Source organism: Drosophila busckii, chromosome 3R (assembly GCF_011750605.1).
Source record: "Drosophila busckii strain San Diego stock center, stock number 13000-0081.31 chromosome 3R, ASM1175060v1, whole genome shotgun sequence".
Classification (NCBI taxonomy): domain Eukaryota; kingdom Metazoa; phylum Arthropoda; class Insecta; order Diptera; family Drosophilidae; genus Drosophila; species Drosophila busckii.
In genome coordinates this window covers 9,847,576-9,865,334 of record NC_046607.1, presented here as the reverse complement: position 1 = coordinate 9,865,334, position 17,759 = coordinate 9,847,576, and the positions used below count along the sequence as shown (strand labels likewise).

The 17,759-nt window shown below is 41.4% G+C and overlaps 1 protein-coding gene across 1 annotated transcript in view; it reads left to right on the top strand.

Moving 5' to 3' along the window:
* Positions 1–1,154: 1,154 nt before the first annotated feature.
* The window catches only part of LOC108604320 (CG6954), a 29,488-nt gene continuing 12,883 nt past the window's right edge, over positions 1,155–17,759 (top strand). The window contains exons 1-5 of the mRNA XM_017993743.1: positions 1,155–1,285; positions 5,051–5,229; positions 6,142–6,517; positions 6,671–7,003; positions 13,060–13,409. Coding sequence (XP_017849232.1) covers positions 1,155–1,285; positions 5,051–5,229; positions 6,142–6,517; positions 6,671–7,003; positions 13,060–13,409 — 1,369 coding nt within the window. The remainder of the gene's footprint in view (positions 1,286–5,050; positions 5,230–6,141; positions 6,518–6,670; positions 7,004–13,059; positions 13,410–17,759) is intronic.

The following is a 17,759-nucleotide window of genomic DNA, read 5'->3' as shown; positions in this document are numbered from 1 at the left end:
CGGGAGGATTTCAATTTCGTTATAAGCTTTTGCCATGGATTACACTTGACACACAAATGAAATTGACAGCTAATCCGTAATTGATCTAGAGCGAGGCACAAACGCGACACTGACATTGGATAAAGCACAGCTGGAAATACTCGACAACTGATAGACAGTTTGTCAGTTAAGCAAGAGTTAAAAATAGTATCTAAACTAAAGTTGTATCTACTACCTGCGCATTTTAAAATTTGAGTGTGTTCAAGTCAATTTACGCATTTGTCACTTCTGAGTGAGTACGGCCACTGAGTGGGGCATATGAATTTCAATTTTTTTCGGCCCAGCCCAGCCACCAACCATCAGGCTGACAAGTACGGCTCGGCTCGGTTCGGTTGCGCGTCATAAAACTTGAATGTGTCTGCTGGTAATGCGTAAAATCGTAAATTTGCAATGAGCTTAGCGGCAATAACGGCAGTCGTATGAAATCGTAAATGTAACAATATCATATAAATGCATATTAACATTTACCCAAGTGTGTGTGCATGTGTGTGCGTGTGACTTTATGTGTGAGGTAAACAGGCAAAAGTTGTGTGAAAAATATTGCAGCAGCATTTTAGGCGTCAGCTTAAGTGTGAGCTGGGTATGTGATTGTCTGTCTGTCTGTTTGATGCTTGACTCAGACGCGGCAAGCTGACAAAATATTATTTTGCAACTTGGCACACCATTGCCATGCATAATAGAAAAACAGACGTGCGTGTAAACTAGTTATATGTGTGGCTATGTGTGTGTGTGTGTGTGTACGTGTGTTTACATAAATATTATGTTACGACAGGCAACGCGCATGCCATAAGATAATAATACAAATAATAAAAAGAAAGTGTCGCAGCATATAAGCCAAGGACAACAGCAACAGCAACAACAACAACTGTAAGAACAACACGCACAGGAAACGAGTTAAAAGCAACAGCAGCAACGATCGCACAATACGCAACGAGCAGACAAAAGCAGACGACACGAAATACAAATGTCAGCGTTTGCTTTGGCTGCTTATAATGCTGCCGATTGGAAGGCGGGCAGCACTTGTGACGTCATCAAAAGCATTTTAACTGCTTAAACGACAGCTGCATTGACATTTTCGCTTAGCCAAAGTTTCAAGCAAGTGCAACAAAGACAACATGGAGGATGCCAGCGCAGCGCCCACCACAAAAAAGAGCGGCACCACCTTATCAGTGGATCGCGCTGCTTTTCTATTGCTGCGCGTCAAGAAGGCGTTCAAGAAGAAGCGACAGCAGCGCAAGGAGCGGCAGTAAGTATACTTTGTCTTTTTACTTAAAACCAACTCAGCAACTCTCTTTAAGTTTGCTTTCGCAACATTTTTGTCGCGACTGGGGACTTAAGCAGGATTTTCCGTATTAAGCAGCTTGGGAGTTTGAGTTTATTGAATTTATTGTGCGGCAGCTTTTAGCTTTAGCTTTTCTCTTTTCCCTACGATTTGTCGCAATTAAAAGCGATTTACTTTGAATAGAGCATTAACATAAGCTTAAGCTGTCATAAAAGTATGCTGGAAGTGAAATGTAATTTTAAAGCAATTTATTGCTGGCTCAGCAAATTTATACAAACTTTGACTTGCCGCAAGCTGAGTGCGCCTTTGATTTAATTACAAATAAACGGATATTGCCACTGCAACCAGCAGCAGCTGCCGCATACCTTGGCAGCTGCCTTGTGGCACTTGAGCGGCTTCTGCTAAATTTGTGGCAACTTGGGCCAGATCCGGGCCCGCAGCCAAAACTCGCTAAGCAGCTTGCGGTAATGCAAGGCTAAATGCAATGTAGAGAGCTCCAACTGCGGGCACTCCACTCACGCATCGCACACATTGCTCACTTGTGCGTCTGCTTGAGGTCGTGAGTTTATATAGCACACACACACGCACGCACATATGCGTGCATACACAAATACACTAAAGGCATAAAAACCCAAAGTGCTGCAAAAGCAGCAACGCTGTTAATACTTTGCCCAATCTGACAATCTCTCTCCCTCTCTGTTGGCCATCAAACGCAGCTGCCTTAGCAGATGTTGTTGTTCTATTTGCTTTAAAGCAAATGCGAATTTTTAAAATTGTTTTGCCTGACTGCAACGACATAATGAAAATGCTTCGCTTTTTATGTGCGGGCATTTGCCAGCTCAGCAAAGAGGACACCAACATTTAGTAGCGACAAACTCAATTAGGCACGAAAGAATCCAACAAGCAAGCCTCAGTTGTCGTAGGCTCTTATAGCTTAGAGCTTAACGGCAACGCTTGTTAACATTTTCTTTCTTTTTTGCTTTTTGTTACTTGTTGTGCTCTAAGTTTCTTTAAAGTCATTAATGCGAAATTTGCTGCACGAAGTGCGCTAAGTTTCTGGTGCGGCGGCAACGCGCCACTTAACTTTATTACATAAGCTTAAGGCAAAGGCTACGTGTGGGCGTGGCGGCGGCGACGACGACGGCGGCGGCTGCAGCATCAAAGCAACGTTCCATCCTGCGAAAAGAGTTAAGACGATAGGGGCCTTTTGCGTCAGCTGATGATTTGATTACACGAGCAACATTTGCTCTAATTATGCACGCACATGTAAACACAGCAACAAATGCAATTACATGACAGCCACACAGACACAGACACAGACACGCACGCACACATGAGTGTAACTCATACTCATAAGCGTGGCAGATTAGAGGGCGCGCACTCAAGCACACAGTGCGTATGCTCAATATAGCAAGCGTATCGAATTCGACACTTTGAGGCAAACTAAAGGTGAAACTGAAGTCTCAAATATCCATGCTATTCATATGAAGTGACATAGTTTATTAAATTTCATTTGCAATCGCATAACTTATTTAATTATATAAACTTTGCTTTTGAAAAATATATGTTCATTAGGTCGTAAAATTTATAGCTTATCTTTTATATAGCCAAAAGTATGCCCAAGTTCATAAATTTGCTGTTTGTGCCTTTTTCTTTGCCAAAGTGCAAAGTATCTTGAGTTCTCTTTACGTAATTCAAAGAACATGTTAACTTTTCGTCTCTGCATGGCAAAAAAGGTGCCAAGTGGTCGTTATTGTTGTGGGGATAATGGCGGACTCGCGCGTATTTTACGTCAATTATGTAGATCCGCTTTGAGTTATGTGAGTGGGTTGCGCAACGTCTAAGCCGCCGACCCTCGGTGGTGGTGGTGGTGCTGGTGCTGGTTAGACTAGGCTAGCTAAAGCCGGCGCCAATTTGGCAGCCTACAAGACGGAAGAGCTCACAGCGTGTAGCAACGACGACGACCTGTCGACTTGACACCAAACGCTTGGCTGGCTGGCTGCCTGCCTGCCTGTTGGGTTTCTCGCTCTTGTTTTTTATATGGTATGTATATTTTTTTGGGGCGGATGGTGGAGGTTGCGCCCGCTGTGCCTCGTAACAGCTTGTCCTGGCAGTGGCAGTGTTCAGTGTTCGAGCCTGACTTATTGAGCGTGGCAAAGGGCTCGGGCTTGGGCTGTGCTTAACGCACTCAAATGTGCCTCTTACTGCCACGACTGGCGACACTCGGCAGAAAACAATGCTTACATATATATTATATTTATATGTAGGTATATAAACAAAAGCCAAAGGGCGTAGCTCACACTCTAACATTCTGCAATTTTCTTTTATAATACAATATTATTTATTGTGTGTGTTTTGTAAGCTGCTGCTACTGTTTACGCTTTACTGTTCTTGTATTTGTATTTGTTGTTGCTGCAGCTATTTGGCATTTTTGTTTCCGTTGGTGATGCTGCTGCTGCTGCTGCGACAAGGACGCACATAAATTGCTTACATGATGCTTTCGTTTCTTCTTTTTATTCTTCATTTTGTTCTATTTTCATCTCGCCCAAAATGCGACTGTAACTTTGCGCTGCACTAAAATTGAATGTTAGACATCGAGTTTGTGTGTGTGTGTGTGTGTGTGGGAGTGGCTGCTGCAATCCAACAAAAGCTCTGTCTTCGTCTCCATTTCAGTCACAAACGCCCTGAGCGAAAACTTTTTTATGGTATCTATCATCAATAATGCGCACAAAATCGTGCTTGGCTCTTGGCTGCCAAGTTATGTTTTTTGATACCTATCTTGCTGCGGGAAATATAATACATATAAAAATAAATATACATATATACTCTACGTATTCTGTTTGCTGCAGACAAAACTTATTATATTAAAGCAATGCGACAGAGACATTTGTGTCAAATTTGCTGATTTGCATCAGTTGATCTCGATTAATTTCAAGTATCGAAGCAACTTTGAAATGCGCACTCATTTGCTCGCTAACAATTGCTGTTCGCTATGGACTGCACGCTTGCTGCACTCTCTTGTTCACTGACAATTGCTGTGCGCTATGAAGTGCGAGCGTAGAAATAGATCAACAATCGACAGACGACAAGTTTTTTCTACGAACCTGCCAAATCTGTTAGTTGGCAATTTTGCCGTTTGCTGTGATGCTGGAAATTGTCAATATTTCAAAATCAAACTATATACATTATCAAACTGCTGCGACAGTCCAGAGCTGCTGCCTGCTGACACTTGTCAAGCTGAGAATGTGAATAGCATATAGGCATCGAGTGCCAGAAAATTCAATCACACGTCAAGTTGAGCAATTTGTGAGCAAAAAGCTCATGTCGTTGACAGCTGCGTATTTTATATGCATACAAACGCGCCAATGAATGGAGAGTCCCTGTGTATGCGTCTGAGGACTTGAGTGCAAGTGAAGGATGTTTTTTTTTTTCCTGATAGCAACAATCAAATGTGAATCGAAGCTGTGAGAAATTGCGAAATTCAACAGCTGACAGCGATGCACACAGCACAGCGCAACGCAGCAGCATGTAAATGAAACGGAAATGAATGCGCTGCATATGACAACTGAGAGAGCGAGAGAATTGGTTGCATGGGAGGCTGTAAAGTGGGGGCGCATTGGAGGTTATAGTGCGTAGCGAAACTAATTGAGTTTGCTTGCCTTTTCACTGGCCTTTAATATGTAATTGCATTAACTTATTATTCTACTCTTGTTTTTTGTCTCATTGCAGAGCGCAACAGAGTGGCGCCGCCGCCGCGGCCCTAGCCACGGGCGTGGCTGGCAACCAATCGCGCAACGGCAGCCGCAAATGGCCGCCGCCTTTGTTACGGTCACGCACACTGCCCGCCATCATTGTGCCGGGACTTCCGGTTGTGTCGCTGCATACGGATAAACAAACATTCCATTTGGGTGCGTAAAATAATAACATTACCCACACACCACACCGCATGGTTAAATTAAAATTGTAATTGAATATAAGCAGACAGGCATAAAACGAAATTAATTAGTTGCCGTGCGTTGTGGAATAGAAAAAACCAAGTTGCTTTATTTAAATTCCATTAGTTTCACTTTCAAAGTAAACAAATTACATATGTGAATAGGAGTATGACAAAAATATTATTTAAAATAAAGTGTTTATCATAGAGACTATTGAGTTAATGCATATTTAGTTATGCCTAAAATTGTAGCCAAGTCAAATTATGTTTGTTCATAATTTTGTAAAGAGTTGAGTCGAGTAAAATTAGGTAAATATGATAGTAAGTATTTTTGATTTCTAAAGCTTTGCTTCTATTTAATTTTTCGAGACAAGCAGAAGATTTGCAAGCATGCTCTCACGTGTGCTCCCTACTGTTTATAAATTGACAAATAAAACGTATTGCACTCTTTAAAGAGTGAACGTGGGCACGTGTGTAGCTAATACGAGCGAGTACACCTGCATTTATATTTATTGATTGGCAGCAGCTACGAAAAAGCTTGTCTACTAAAATAGCTGCAAAATATTTCACGCACACGCACACACTCACACACAGCGAGCGAGACGCTATCATAAATATACAATGTGCTGCTGCGCTGAAATGTATGCTATAGAATTTTCTTGGTGCACTTAGCGCGTGCTAGTTTAGGACTTTGTTGCTTGAAATTTGTAGCGTATCAACACCCAGATAGTGAATATATGTGTGTGTGCATGACAGCTCGCGGCAACTATTTAGTTTAAGTGTGTTGTCAAGTTTTCAACTGCAATTAACATAAAATGCAATATTGCATGCTTAAATATTTATGCGCGTCTGTAATAATTTTCGTTACAATTTTCGTTTCGCACAGACGAGCGACTGTTGGGCTGCAAAAGCCGCAGTGGCAGCGCCAGTGGCCACCGCTGGTCGCTGCTGTCGCGCGGCGGCAATGCTGGCAGCAGCCAACAGCAGCAGCAAAACAACAACAACATCAATTTGACCAACAACAACAACAATAACACACTAATGGTGAAATCATTGAACTTGCCAAAAGATGATAGCACACTGGCTTATCGACGCAAATCGTCCGGCAGCACACCGTCGCACCATCAGCAGCAGCAACAGCAGCAGCAGCAACATGTTGCCCAGCAACACTTGCATTTGTATCAGCAACATGCTGCGGACAGCACATTGTATCAACTATCGGATGACTTTGAGTGCCATGCGGACGGCTCGCTTTTTCTTAGGTAAGTTAACTAACCGTGCACTAAGCGAAATTGCATGCCAGCGCCACTGCGTGTTCATGCGTGTCGTGTGGCAGCTGCTGCTTCTGCTGCTGCGTGCCGTAAGCGTAAGCGTAAGCGTTGTGTAATCACTTGCCTTAACCATTCTCTTCCCAGAATACCCGCCCCGTATGTGGCGCCCTCGCGCGGCTATCCGTATCGCATGCCAGCAACGAAACGTGCCTCAACATCCTCGGAGGCAACAACGCCGCTGTCAAGGGAACAGCAGCAGCCGCACGCTCAGCTTCACGATTTTCCAATGGCCGAGAGCAGCGCCTCCGGCATGCACATGGCATTCACACGACTCGCCAAATTGATGCATCAATCAAGCGCCAGATCTCATCCGCCGCCAGCACTTGACAGCACCTATAAAGCTGGCGAGCTAAGCCTTGGTCTGGGTCTCGGCCCGGCCATGGGCGAAGAGACGCCGCGCCGCTTGTCCTGGGAAAGGTGCGTATGTAATTTATGTGCTCGTTTGGGGAGCGTCTATCTTATCCACAAGCCTGCCCATGTGACTGTCAACTTCAACTTCAACCTTGACTGGCAGCGCTTTTGCAATTAGTTAATTTCATTTGCCCGCAAGCAGTTCCCTCATCCGCTCACTCGCACATTCTAGCGCCTGCAACCTGCAGGTGTCCATCTAATTGCTGCCCACACACACAGACACACGTTAGTTAGTTAGTTAGTTTTTGCGGCGGGGCAAGCAGCACATTGCAACTCGAGTACTGTATTTATCTTCATTTGCCTGCATGTGGACTTCAATGAAGACACATGCTGCCAGACAGTCTCTGATGGCTGCTGGCAGTTGATGCTGCTGCCACTTCTGCTGCTGCTGCTGACAGCGCAAACATGGGAGGAACGTCACTGGCTCATTTAATTAGCGTTGATTCAGGCTACACTTTAGTTACGCTCATTACGAGCTTAGCAACAAAAGTTGCTGCCGCTCAAGTGAAAATTAACCGATTAACACATTAGCCCAAGCAGCAAAGAGAATTTATGAAAAACTTTTTAAAGCGCAAACAAATTTAAATGCAAAAAATATTATTAACTTGCGCACTATTCAAAGGAATTGCAATAATTGCATTTTATTGGAATTTTTATATTTTGCAGCGTTTGCATATCGCATTTAATTAAATTTCAAATGAATTGGCTCAATTTGCGTTTTCACTCGTTTCACATGGAATCGGGTTAAGCTTGAAAATGCAATTAAGTATTTACACGAAAGCTTTGTAATTAATATGTTTATTTTTAGCCCCCAATTAATCGACAAAATAAGTTTGGCTTAGTATCCTTTAAAGCTTCTTTGTAGCACTTCTCGTAGAGTACAAGGTCTTTATTAAACTTTCATTGTAATTCAATAAGCGGATAAAAGTTTGAATATAGCTATTTAATTTTAGTGATGAGGAACATCGGATAAGGGTTAAGAGGAAATTTTATAGACATGCAACGACATATTATGATGTACACAAGAGAGTACAAAAGCTTTAATTGCTCTGTTGTATTTCATATTGCAACAAAATGCATTTTCTTTAACTAATTAGTTACAATGCCACAGAGACAATAAATTGAACTTTACGTCTGACTTGTTTGAGAGATAATAAAATTAAATTTAAATTAAAGTTTATTATTGTGCCCAATACTTGGTAATGAAATTCTACAATTCTAAATTTATTAAAACAGCTTGTTAATAATAAAATAACCTTCATGTTAAACCAAATATAATATAGTATTCTATATGCCATACACTGCTTTGTATAAATATTATTTATGCCTGCTAAATAAATCTGTCTGCCATTAATATACAAACTTTTGCTCAAACTAATAAACCGTTTTCATTGCACAAATATTTGTGTCAACATACTTTTGCTCAGCATTGTAGTATAAGCAGTTCTTGATTAAATATTTCTGTGCGAGCTAATAAAATATTCTACAAGTTGGGGGCACAACATAAATGTTTAGTATCCCCAAACCTTACGCAGACACATCTACATCTGCAATCGTCGAGCGTTCTGTTTTTATAAATATACAAATATGACATGACCAGCTGAACGTGGGCAGAGAGAAGTGTTAATAGCTAGCGACTGGCAATGTCTAATGTCAAGTGCCAGAACAACTGGCTTTTGAAATTATATTTGCAAACACGCCGCAGGAGTTGCACAGCTGAAAACATGGCATGCAGCGCTTGCTGTGCTTGCCGCGCTGTTGTTGGTGGCATGTTGCTTAAAATAGTGCAGCACGCAGAACTGGCGGCAATCGTACATTATATATATAGTATATATACTAGAGTGCAGCGTTTTACGAGTCTAAACTTTGGTATTTAAGTATGTAAAGGCGAACAGCAGTTATGCCAGCTTTGAAGGCTGTGGGAGAGTATGGGTCTGGGTCTGGGTCTGGGCCTGGTATTTGTTTTTTTAATTTTCTGACCACTTTTGGCTGCGTTTTGTTTGCTTTGTTTTTGGGTGCAGTTATGTATGTGTGCTGCTCTTGCTAAATTTAGTTAACTTTTGCGCAAGTTAAACAAACACAAAACGGCAACGCGCAGCTACAATCAGAATAATAACAGCAACATCTATGGCAAAGGGGCTAAGACTAAGGCAACAATAACAAGGAGTATGCACAGTTGTAGCTACATGAGCTGAAAGTAAAAGATATAAAAGTTGAGTAGCGGCGTCGTTTGGGTTACTTGCTTCTTCAGAGAGTCAAACATGGGTGCCGTGGAGAGTGAGGAGGGACTACAGTGTGCTGCTAGTAGAGAGCTTAATTGTGAATGCATTATTCATGAGACAAGAGGGCAAAAAGTATTTTCGAGTTCCGAAGGACAGGCAGCCAGCCAATAAAACTGTGTCCTGTTTGTTACAGGCTACACACAGCTAGAGATGCTTTGCTTATGTTCTGGGATAAACTTTGCTGCGTGTTGCGGACGCTGCTTGTGGCGCCTGTCTTACTTGCAAGACAACACAACAGAAGCAGCAGCAGCAGCAACAGCAGCAGCAACAACAACAGCGAATCGCAACTTAGTTGCGCTAAAACAACGGACTGACAGTTGAGCAAACGGAGCATAAATGAAATTACGCATACGTCATGTGGCACCCACAGACTCACACATTGTTAACCGAACAGCTCATTACCTAGTCTGCGCGTGGGCGTGGCCAGCTGAATTATGTGCTGTAAAATTTTATAAATTGCATGGCAGCGTTGAAAGCAAAAGTTCATGCCGCCAATGTCGCATACAATTTACAATTTGTTGTACCACCATTGTTGCCCCTGCTCTACACTGCTCAACACTGCTCTGCCGCCATTTTGTTCTTTTGACTTTCATTTTGTGTGCGTTTGATGTCGACTGCGGCAACGGCAGCGGCAGCTGCTATTGCTGTTGATGAATGCGCGCTGACAGTTGCTGAAGTGCGTTCGGTTTGGTTTTTGGCCACCAAATGTAGAAACACAAAAAGGTTCACATAGACAGGCAGCGATTTGGTTTACTTTTAAAAGTGATTTTAAGCGACAAGCGCTGACAAGCGACACATTCATGACACATGTTGCCAAATGTTATTAAATATAACTGCAAAGTCATGCGATTTACAAATTTAAAAGCTTCAGAATTTTACAATTTGCATCAACGATTCAAAAACTATTTACAGGCATGTTTAGCTAATAAACTTAAATTAAAACTTTAAAGCTTAAATACATATATTTAATTTGTGGAGGGCATTCTGCTGCTTCGATTATCCAAAATATTTCCCATGACTTGTTAAATAATAAAACTGTATTTATTTTTTTTATCATCTCCGTTTCGTTTATTGAAAAGCATTTTGTTTTATTTAGTATTACAACATGTAGCTAAACTAAAGTTAATAAAAAAAACCTACAATTCTAGTTTTTATAATTAAGAAAAAGCAAAAAATTGTAAAACCCCGCTAAAGTTCTAGGGAATTCAACTTTTAATTAATTCACAGTTTGTTTTGCTGATGTCATTTGAATTTTGTTTTATATATTTTTATAGTTTATTTTTGCAAGCCGCGGATAACGAATTTAAAAACCAAATTAAACTTTGAATTGCGCAGCAAATCCAATTTAATTTAATTTAATGGACTCTTGACCGTTATAACACCAAAGCATTTTATTTTATTGAATTCCAGTTGGTTTACCACTCCAATACATAGAAACAAGAGCGATTTGTAAATTTTGTAATTCTCAGAAAATGTTTGCGTTGATTGAAAGCATTCACTTGCTAAATTTCAGGCGTTTAACTGACAGCCTGTCCCACCTCATTTTAAAAAACAGTTTTTCTCAGAACGGCGTGTGCATAAAAAATGGGCACAAGTGACATTTTGAGACGCTGCAGTCAAAAGCGTTGCTGCTTAGTTTAACACGAAATGAAATAAATGGGAGCAAGTTAATCTAAACTTATTGCTAGTTACTGAAAGAGTAGAAAAGTCTTGAAGTCTCTCTTAGTTGGGAAACTAACTAACTATAGTATGTCTATTCAGCATGGCAATTGTTTAATTTATTTACATTTAGTAGCTTGTGGGGTGTAAGGACAGTTAACTAAACTACACTTTATAATCTTTTGTATAGAGTGTGAAAATGCCAAAAATGTGTCTGTGTGTGTGTGTGCGTGTGACATATATGCTAAGTACCAAGTGTCCTTAGAAATCAGTTTCGTCTGTTGTCAGCAAAAATGTGGATTTTGGTAGAGTGCAAATGAGAAGACAGTTGTCAGACGACGCACACAAGCTGACACTCAACCTCAACGTGGCACACACACACACACATACATAGACACACACACACACACACAGTTAGTCAGTCAGTTTGGTTGCTTTATTGACATGCACCTTGCCTGTTGTGGGCTGGCAAATGCGACGAACCTTGGGTTAAAGTTAATGTTAATGTTTTTGGCAAATGTCAAATGAAGCGAGTTCATGAGCTTGTTGTTGTTGTTTATCGTCTCTCAACAGTTAGACAGTTATTCAGTTAGTTGAAGTGCTTTTTAGCTTGTTTGTACCTGCTCGTAAGTTAATCATCATAATCATTATTATTGACTTTGCTTGGCTGCTCGACTGCCTTCCAGGCTGACTGCCTGGCTGACTGCTCAGAGCGCTTGGCTGCCACAACTCATCTGCATTTCGAGGCTTTTGCCTGTCACACACACACACACACACATAGAGATACACTCACACACTCTCGCTTGTAAGCTGGCAAACAGCAGCAAGTTGACAACTATGACTAGCGCTTGCTAGACAATTTGCTCTTGCCCTGCCGTCTGTTGTCGGTTGCCATAAAACAAGCATGTGGCAAGCTTCGTGGCAAGCCCTTTTTGCGCAGCTGACAGCCAAACAAGACAATGACAATGATGAGCACAAGTTTTTCATGCACTTGCCAATGGGGTGAGGGGGGCTGGATACACACGCTCCGCCCACTTCATTTGCAGCTTGAAAGCGTTTATAATTTGATTGAATTTGCGTTGATTAAGCTTATTTAGCTGTTGGCAAATTATGAATGTGTTTAATTGAGAACCGACTTAATTGTCTCAACGGCGAAGGAAGTGACGAAGTGGCGACCCCTTTTTTCATTCAACACTCTTTGCCATTGAATGACGCGTGGGCGTCTCAGGGACAATTGTGTTGACTGCGCTCTCTTTCTCTTTGCGCTGAGTGGAAGGAGATTTGTGCGTTTATTTTGGTTTCGAATTAACGCAATTAGCATGTGTGCATTCATACAAATACACACACATATACACGCGCGCCCAAGCTTATTAATGCCATTTGATTCGGTCACAGGCGCCTCGCACTGGTAAACACAGCATTTGTGCTTTTAATTGGAAATGTTGCACATACGACATGTTGTGCATTGAATTTCAAGGACAATTTGCTGACTAATGTTATCACAAGGCTAACTAAGCTTTCATTTAGCATTTCGCATTTGGCCCTGTTTATGCAAATTTATAATTTAACTTGCGCCCAAGGGTTTATTGAATTGTAATATAATTATCTGACCTTATCTTGGCATTAATGCTCATCATAAAATCTAATCAGTATTGCAAATATGTTTGCTGTAATTAGAGCCAACTGTAATAACATGTAGCGGTTGCCAATAGACTGAAACTAATTAACTAACTAGTTGAGCTAAATAGTATTTTCTTTCTGAATTAAATTGCAATTATTATTTATTCAAATAAGCATTTGGGTCGCTCTTACGTTATGAATTGCAATCTATGAGCGGTGAGTGCAAGTCATATAGCTGATAGCCAGGCTAAAAGTGTGCCACATCAACTGCCAACTTGGTGGGTAATCGCACATTAGCCAAAGCATTAACGCCAGGCTTTCTCTTGGCCACACTGAGAGCTAACTAGGCCGGCCACTGACCGCGAAACTCCGAAGCCCATTAAAATGCTCAGTGTAACGCAAAGTTGTAGTAATTGCTATAGTTTTCGACTTGACAAACTTGCCGACTCATCATGCTAATGTTGGTCTTTAAACTTTGTTTGCTTTGCTTTGCTTTTGCAGGCGCAAGGACAGCAGCGCGCTGCAGCGCTCGGCCAGCATTGATTCCTTTGCCGAGATAGTCTTCAGCGACATGCCACGCCCCTCGCTGGACATACCACGCAGCGCCGCCCCGACGCCCTTCAGCAAGCGCCCCTCGGCCAGCAGCCTGTACTCGACTTGCAGCAGCATTGCCGCCGCCACCGCCTCCTCCTCGCAGGCGTACGCTCAGCTGAATGTCAATTACGGCGAACTGGGCGCTGGAGCCGCAGGCCATGGAGCAACAGGCAGCAGCAGCGCCGGCAGCAGCCGCCGCGAGAGCATGCTGAGTCCATCGTCAACGCGACGCAACAAGCTGACCAGAATTATAAACAGTAAGTAATACCAACTTCTTATTGTAGTTGTAGTTGGGTAGCTTTCAATGCAGCAACTTGAATGTGGCGGCGACGTGTGCCATATTGATAAGGCAGTGGCTGTGGCTGTGGCAAAAAGTCGTTTTACAGCTATTATACAGATTGCTAACTGCGACAGCAGCAAAGGCCCAATGGCTTATTTATTTTGCAACAGCAACGGCAGCAGCGGTTGGGCTGATTGAAATTCAAATGCGCACTTAAGCAGCTTCGATGACGCTGACGCTGCATTAACCCGTGCCCCTTGGGAATGGAGCAGGCGAGTGGCAAGGCGAGCAAAATATCAGCACTTATAAAATAATATTTCAAAGAAGTAAACAGTGCATTGTTGGCTTAAGGGCAGTAGCCCACACCCACGCCCACGCCCAAGAGCTTGTGGCCGATAACCATTTGCTCAGAGCTTTATCAGCAATGCCGGCAAGTTTCCGCGGGAAAGCGTTTTGATTGTGATACGTTTTGAAGGCCACTCCCCCCGCAGCGGATAAAACAAGCAGCGATAGCAAAAAAAAGAAAAATGAACTTCAAAGTAACGATCGTCAGCATTCATTCGACGACGACGACGCCAATTCTACGAAACGTTGACGCCAACGCCAACGTCAACGCCAACGCTACTGAGAGCGCACGCAAAGCAAAGCCTCTGCCTCTGACCATTGGTGACCACTGAAATATTACAATACGCTCGCTCAGTTACCCAAGACGCCGTAGACGCTGCGCTCGTTGAGAGCCGCAACTTCATTTTCAGTTTACCGTCGACTTCAGCTGAGAGCGCAGCTCGTACATCGCGTTCGCGTCTGCGTTCGGCAACAACAACAACCAACAACCACAACTACAAACAAATTCAAATTGTGTGCTAACAGTGATACAATGCCAAATTGTGTTTGCGAATCTACAACTAAATCTAAGTGTGCAACAATTAAGCCAATGTTCTAACCGCGTTTATTTCTCAATTGCCTGAGAATCTGTAGCGATTTCTTTTGACAAAAAACCAACAAAAAAGGCAAGCACTAAAAAATATAATAAAAAAAACGCAACGCTGCTCAGTGTGTTTCGTTTCTGCTTCGTTGCGCTTGCGAGTGTGTCTTCGACTACCTGTTTGCACTTGCGTCTGTGTGTGTGTGTGTGTGAGAGAGCGAGAGACCGCGCGAGAGAGAGCAACTACTAATTTACCTGCTCAGTTCGCGTGCGTGCAGCGCTGTAAGAGAGCGAGAGCATAAGCCAAGTGAGAGCAGTTGCTGTTACTGTTACTGTTGTTGTTGTTATTTGCTCAGTTTTAAAAACAAAAAACGCGTCGCTTTCATTTAAAAAAAAGTAACACTGTAGCAACAACAAATAACCGCAAGGCAAATGAAATTGACTGATGGTTGTTGTTGTTATTGTTTCTGCTTTGGCATTTGCCTGTCGCTGCAGCAATGTTAATTAAATATTACATGCCAGTAAAATAGCAATTTACGAATACAGAAGCCCGCACCGAGCGCAACAGTAGATCTAACTGTAATTAACATTGCGTGTCGAAGTTTTCTTATTTTTTTGCACGCGTAACTGAACTTAAAAATAACAACAACAACCACAGCAATGCTAGCGAAAGTGAACTTTTGCTTTTGTGTCTACAATTGTGTGAGAAATCAACTTGACTGCAACTAATTTACTCGCACGTCTATCAGGGCAACAACAACAAAATAATGCGCTGGCAGCATAATTATAGTCAAGTGCAGTGCAAAGCTCGTTGCAACTCTTTCGCACACTCGCACACACACACGCATACACGGACAATTGAGCCACCCGCAGCTGTAAAAAGCTTTGCACATTGTGTTTTATGTTTTTGTTCATTGTTTTTGTTTTTTCTTCTCTGCCGTTTTGTAGTCACCGTTTTCATTAAAGTTGTTTGTGTTGCAATTTAAAGCACGCCGCACTATGAACAGGTAAGCAAAAAGCACAACAAAAAGCAAAACAACACACAGACTGACTGACTGACGGACAGACGAACAGAGAGTGAAAGAGACAGACAGGCAGGCAGGCAGGCAGACACGCATACATGTTTAATACATTGTCTGCAAGTTTGTGGCTAAGGAAAAATTTATATGCAATGCAATGAAAAAACTTGAACTATTGCAACATATTTGCAGCTAACATAAGGTCTTCTTCTTCTTCTTCGTCGTCTCCCTCTGCCTGAGCTGCTGCTGCTGCTGCTGCTGCTGCTGCTGCTGCTTGTTGCAGAGTTTATTCACATCAACAAAAAAGTCGCAGCTGAAATAACTGTAGCTTACACTTACCTTACGGGTTTCGTTTTTCGTTTTGTTTTTTATTTTTAGTTTTTGCGGCTTGCTGTGGTTTTGCTGCTGCCAATGACAGCTGCAGAATTGACAACGCCCAGCAAGTTTTACTTGACCATTAGTGCTAAGCAAATGGCAAAAAGACACAAACACAAGCATTAACAAAACAAACAGAATGGCTGAGGAAAATAAGTCAAAAGCGTGCGCTCAGCTTGCTCGTGACGTATACGTAATTTTTCTTGCAGCAAACTTTTGCGTCCAACTTAAAGTTTAAGTTTTTGTGTCAAGCTGTCGTCGTCGTCGTCGTTTTCGTTGCCTCGTTGCCGTTTCGCCTTTTCGCCTTTCCCTTTCCCTTTTTGGCACTGAACACATTAAAGTTTGACTATTTTATTATTGCTGCTTATTAAAAAGTTTCCAAGTGCTTAACACAAAACGAATCCATCACAAATTTAACCCCAAAAAAAGTTATGCTTGTGTTTGTTTACCTTGTTATTGTTCTACTTATCGCACGGAGGGGGAATTAGCAGTAGCTGATAACCAAAAGTCGTCAATTAAGAAGATATCAAACTGTATGTGTGTGGGTGTGTTCTTAAACTATTATGCAATGTCTGCAGTTATGGATAGTTGTTAGATAAAATTATATTTCTCCACAGTACGTAACAATTTGAGATAATTATGAGACGCAATCATAATCACAGCTTTAATTTGAGTTTTCGAACTTAACTTTGTGCTAATTGCACATTTGAAGTCAAGACATTTTGTCTGCTATTAGCAACACTCAGAGAAAATATGTAACTTTAATATAATTTGTATTCAATTTTAAAGGTTTTTTGATTTATTTTTCGAGAAGTTGAAGTGAATACTCTTTGGAGTTATGTTAGCTAGTTTTTTAATAGTTTTCAGTAATATATTCTAAAAGTCTCCAAATTTGTACTTCAGTGTACAAACTGCAATTCATCTGCTGGCAGCGCTGTCTGCAATTTCTACTTATTGCAAATTTTCCTTTGGCTTAAAGACATTGTCTATCATTGAATCTGCTTGACTTTTGGAATTTTTAATCAAACGAGCATGAGCTGAGAGCTATGCGCTCGCCTGTTCCTATGTTACCTCATTTGATGCTGACTCCTTTTTTGCATATGTGTGTGTGTGTGTGTGTGGGCTTTAAAGCCTGTGCTTAAAGGAAATCGTTTTACAAAGCCGTAAAGCCGCTTGAATCAATCAAACAATCTTTTTTAAATTGCACAATACAAATGAAATGCTTTTGTTGCTTGAGCCTTAACATTTCCCCATTCAAAACGTAAAGAAAAATTGTAGTTTGAGCGCTGTTGTCACGTTTGCCACGGGTCGGTCGCCATGAGCACGTAGCGGGAGATGATTTTGCATACATCCGGATTTTCTACCACACACTGACGCACACAAACACGCACACAGACACACCCACAAGCACCCACTCACACATACAGTTGCAAATATTGGGCAATTGTCACAGCAACAGAGAACAAAATTTTTGATAGCTTCAATTTCGGTTAAATATTTAAAAAATAAAATCTATATAAATATTTAAAATTATGAAATTTTCCTAAAAAGTTGAATATAATGCTCACAATATGCTACAAAATAATTGTTGGCAAATATTATAATGAAATCCAAGACTTTAATGCTCTATTCGAGAACAAGACAAAAATTGCATATATAAGTATCAAATATTGTGCTTGAATTTAAAGTTACAATTCTAATTTAAAAGTATTTTTGTTTCAGATGAGATTTATTCTGTAAAGCTGCAGCAGCTTTTTATGAATCTTAGTAAATTTGGCTAGTAATTTATTCCAGTGTATACATACATACATATATGTGTATTCACGAAAATAGCGCAACTTCTGGCGACTTTTGAACTTAATGTTATCCAAAGGTCAAAGGGATGATAACACACACACACACACACACACATACGCACATGGGATGTGTGATGCTGTCGCAGTGGAACTTTGACCCAAATGTGTTGATTTACAGACTCAAATATCCAGCCAGTCCATATAGACTAATT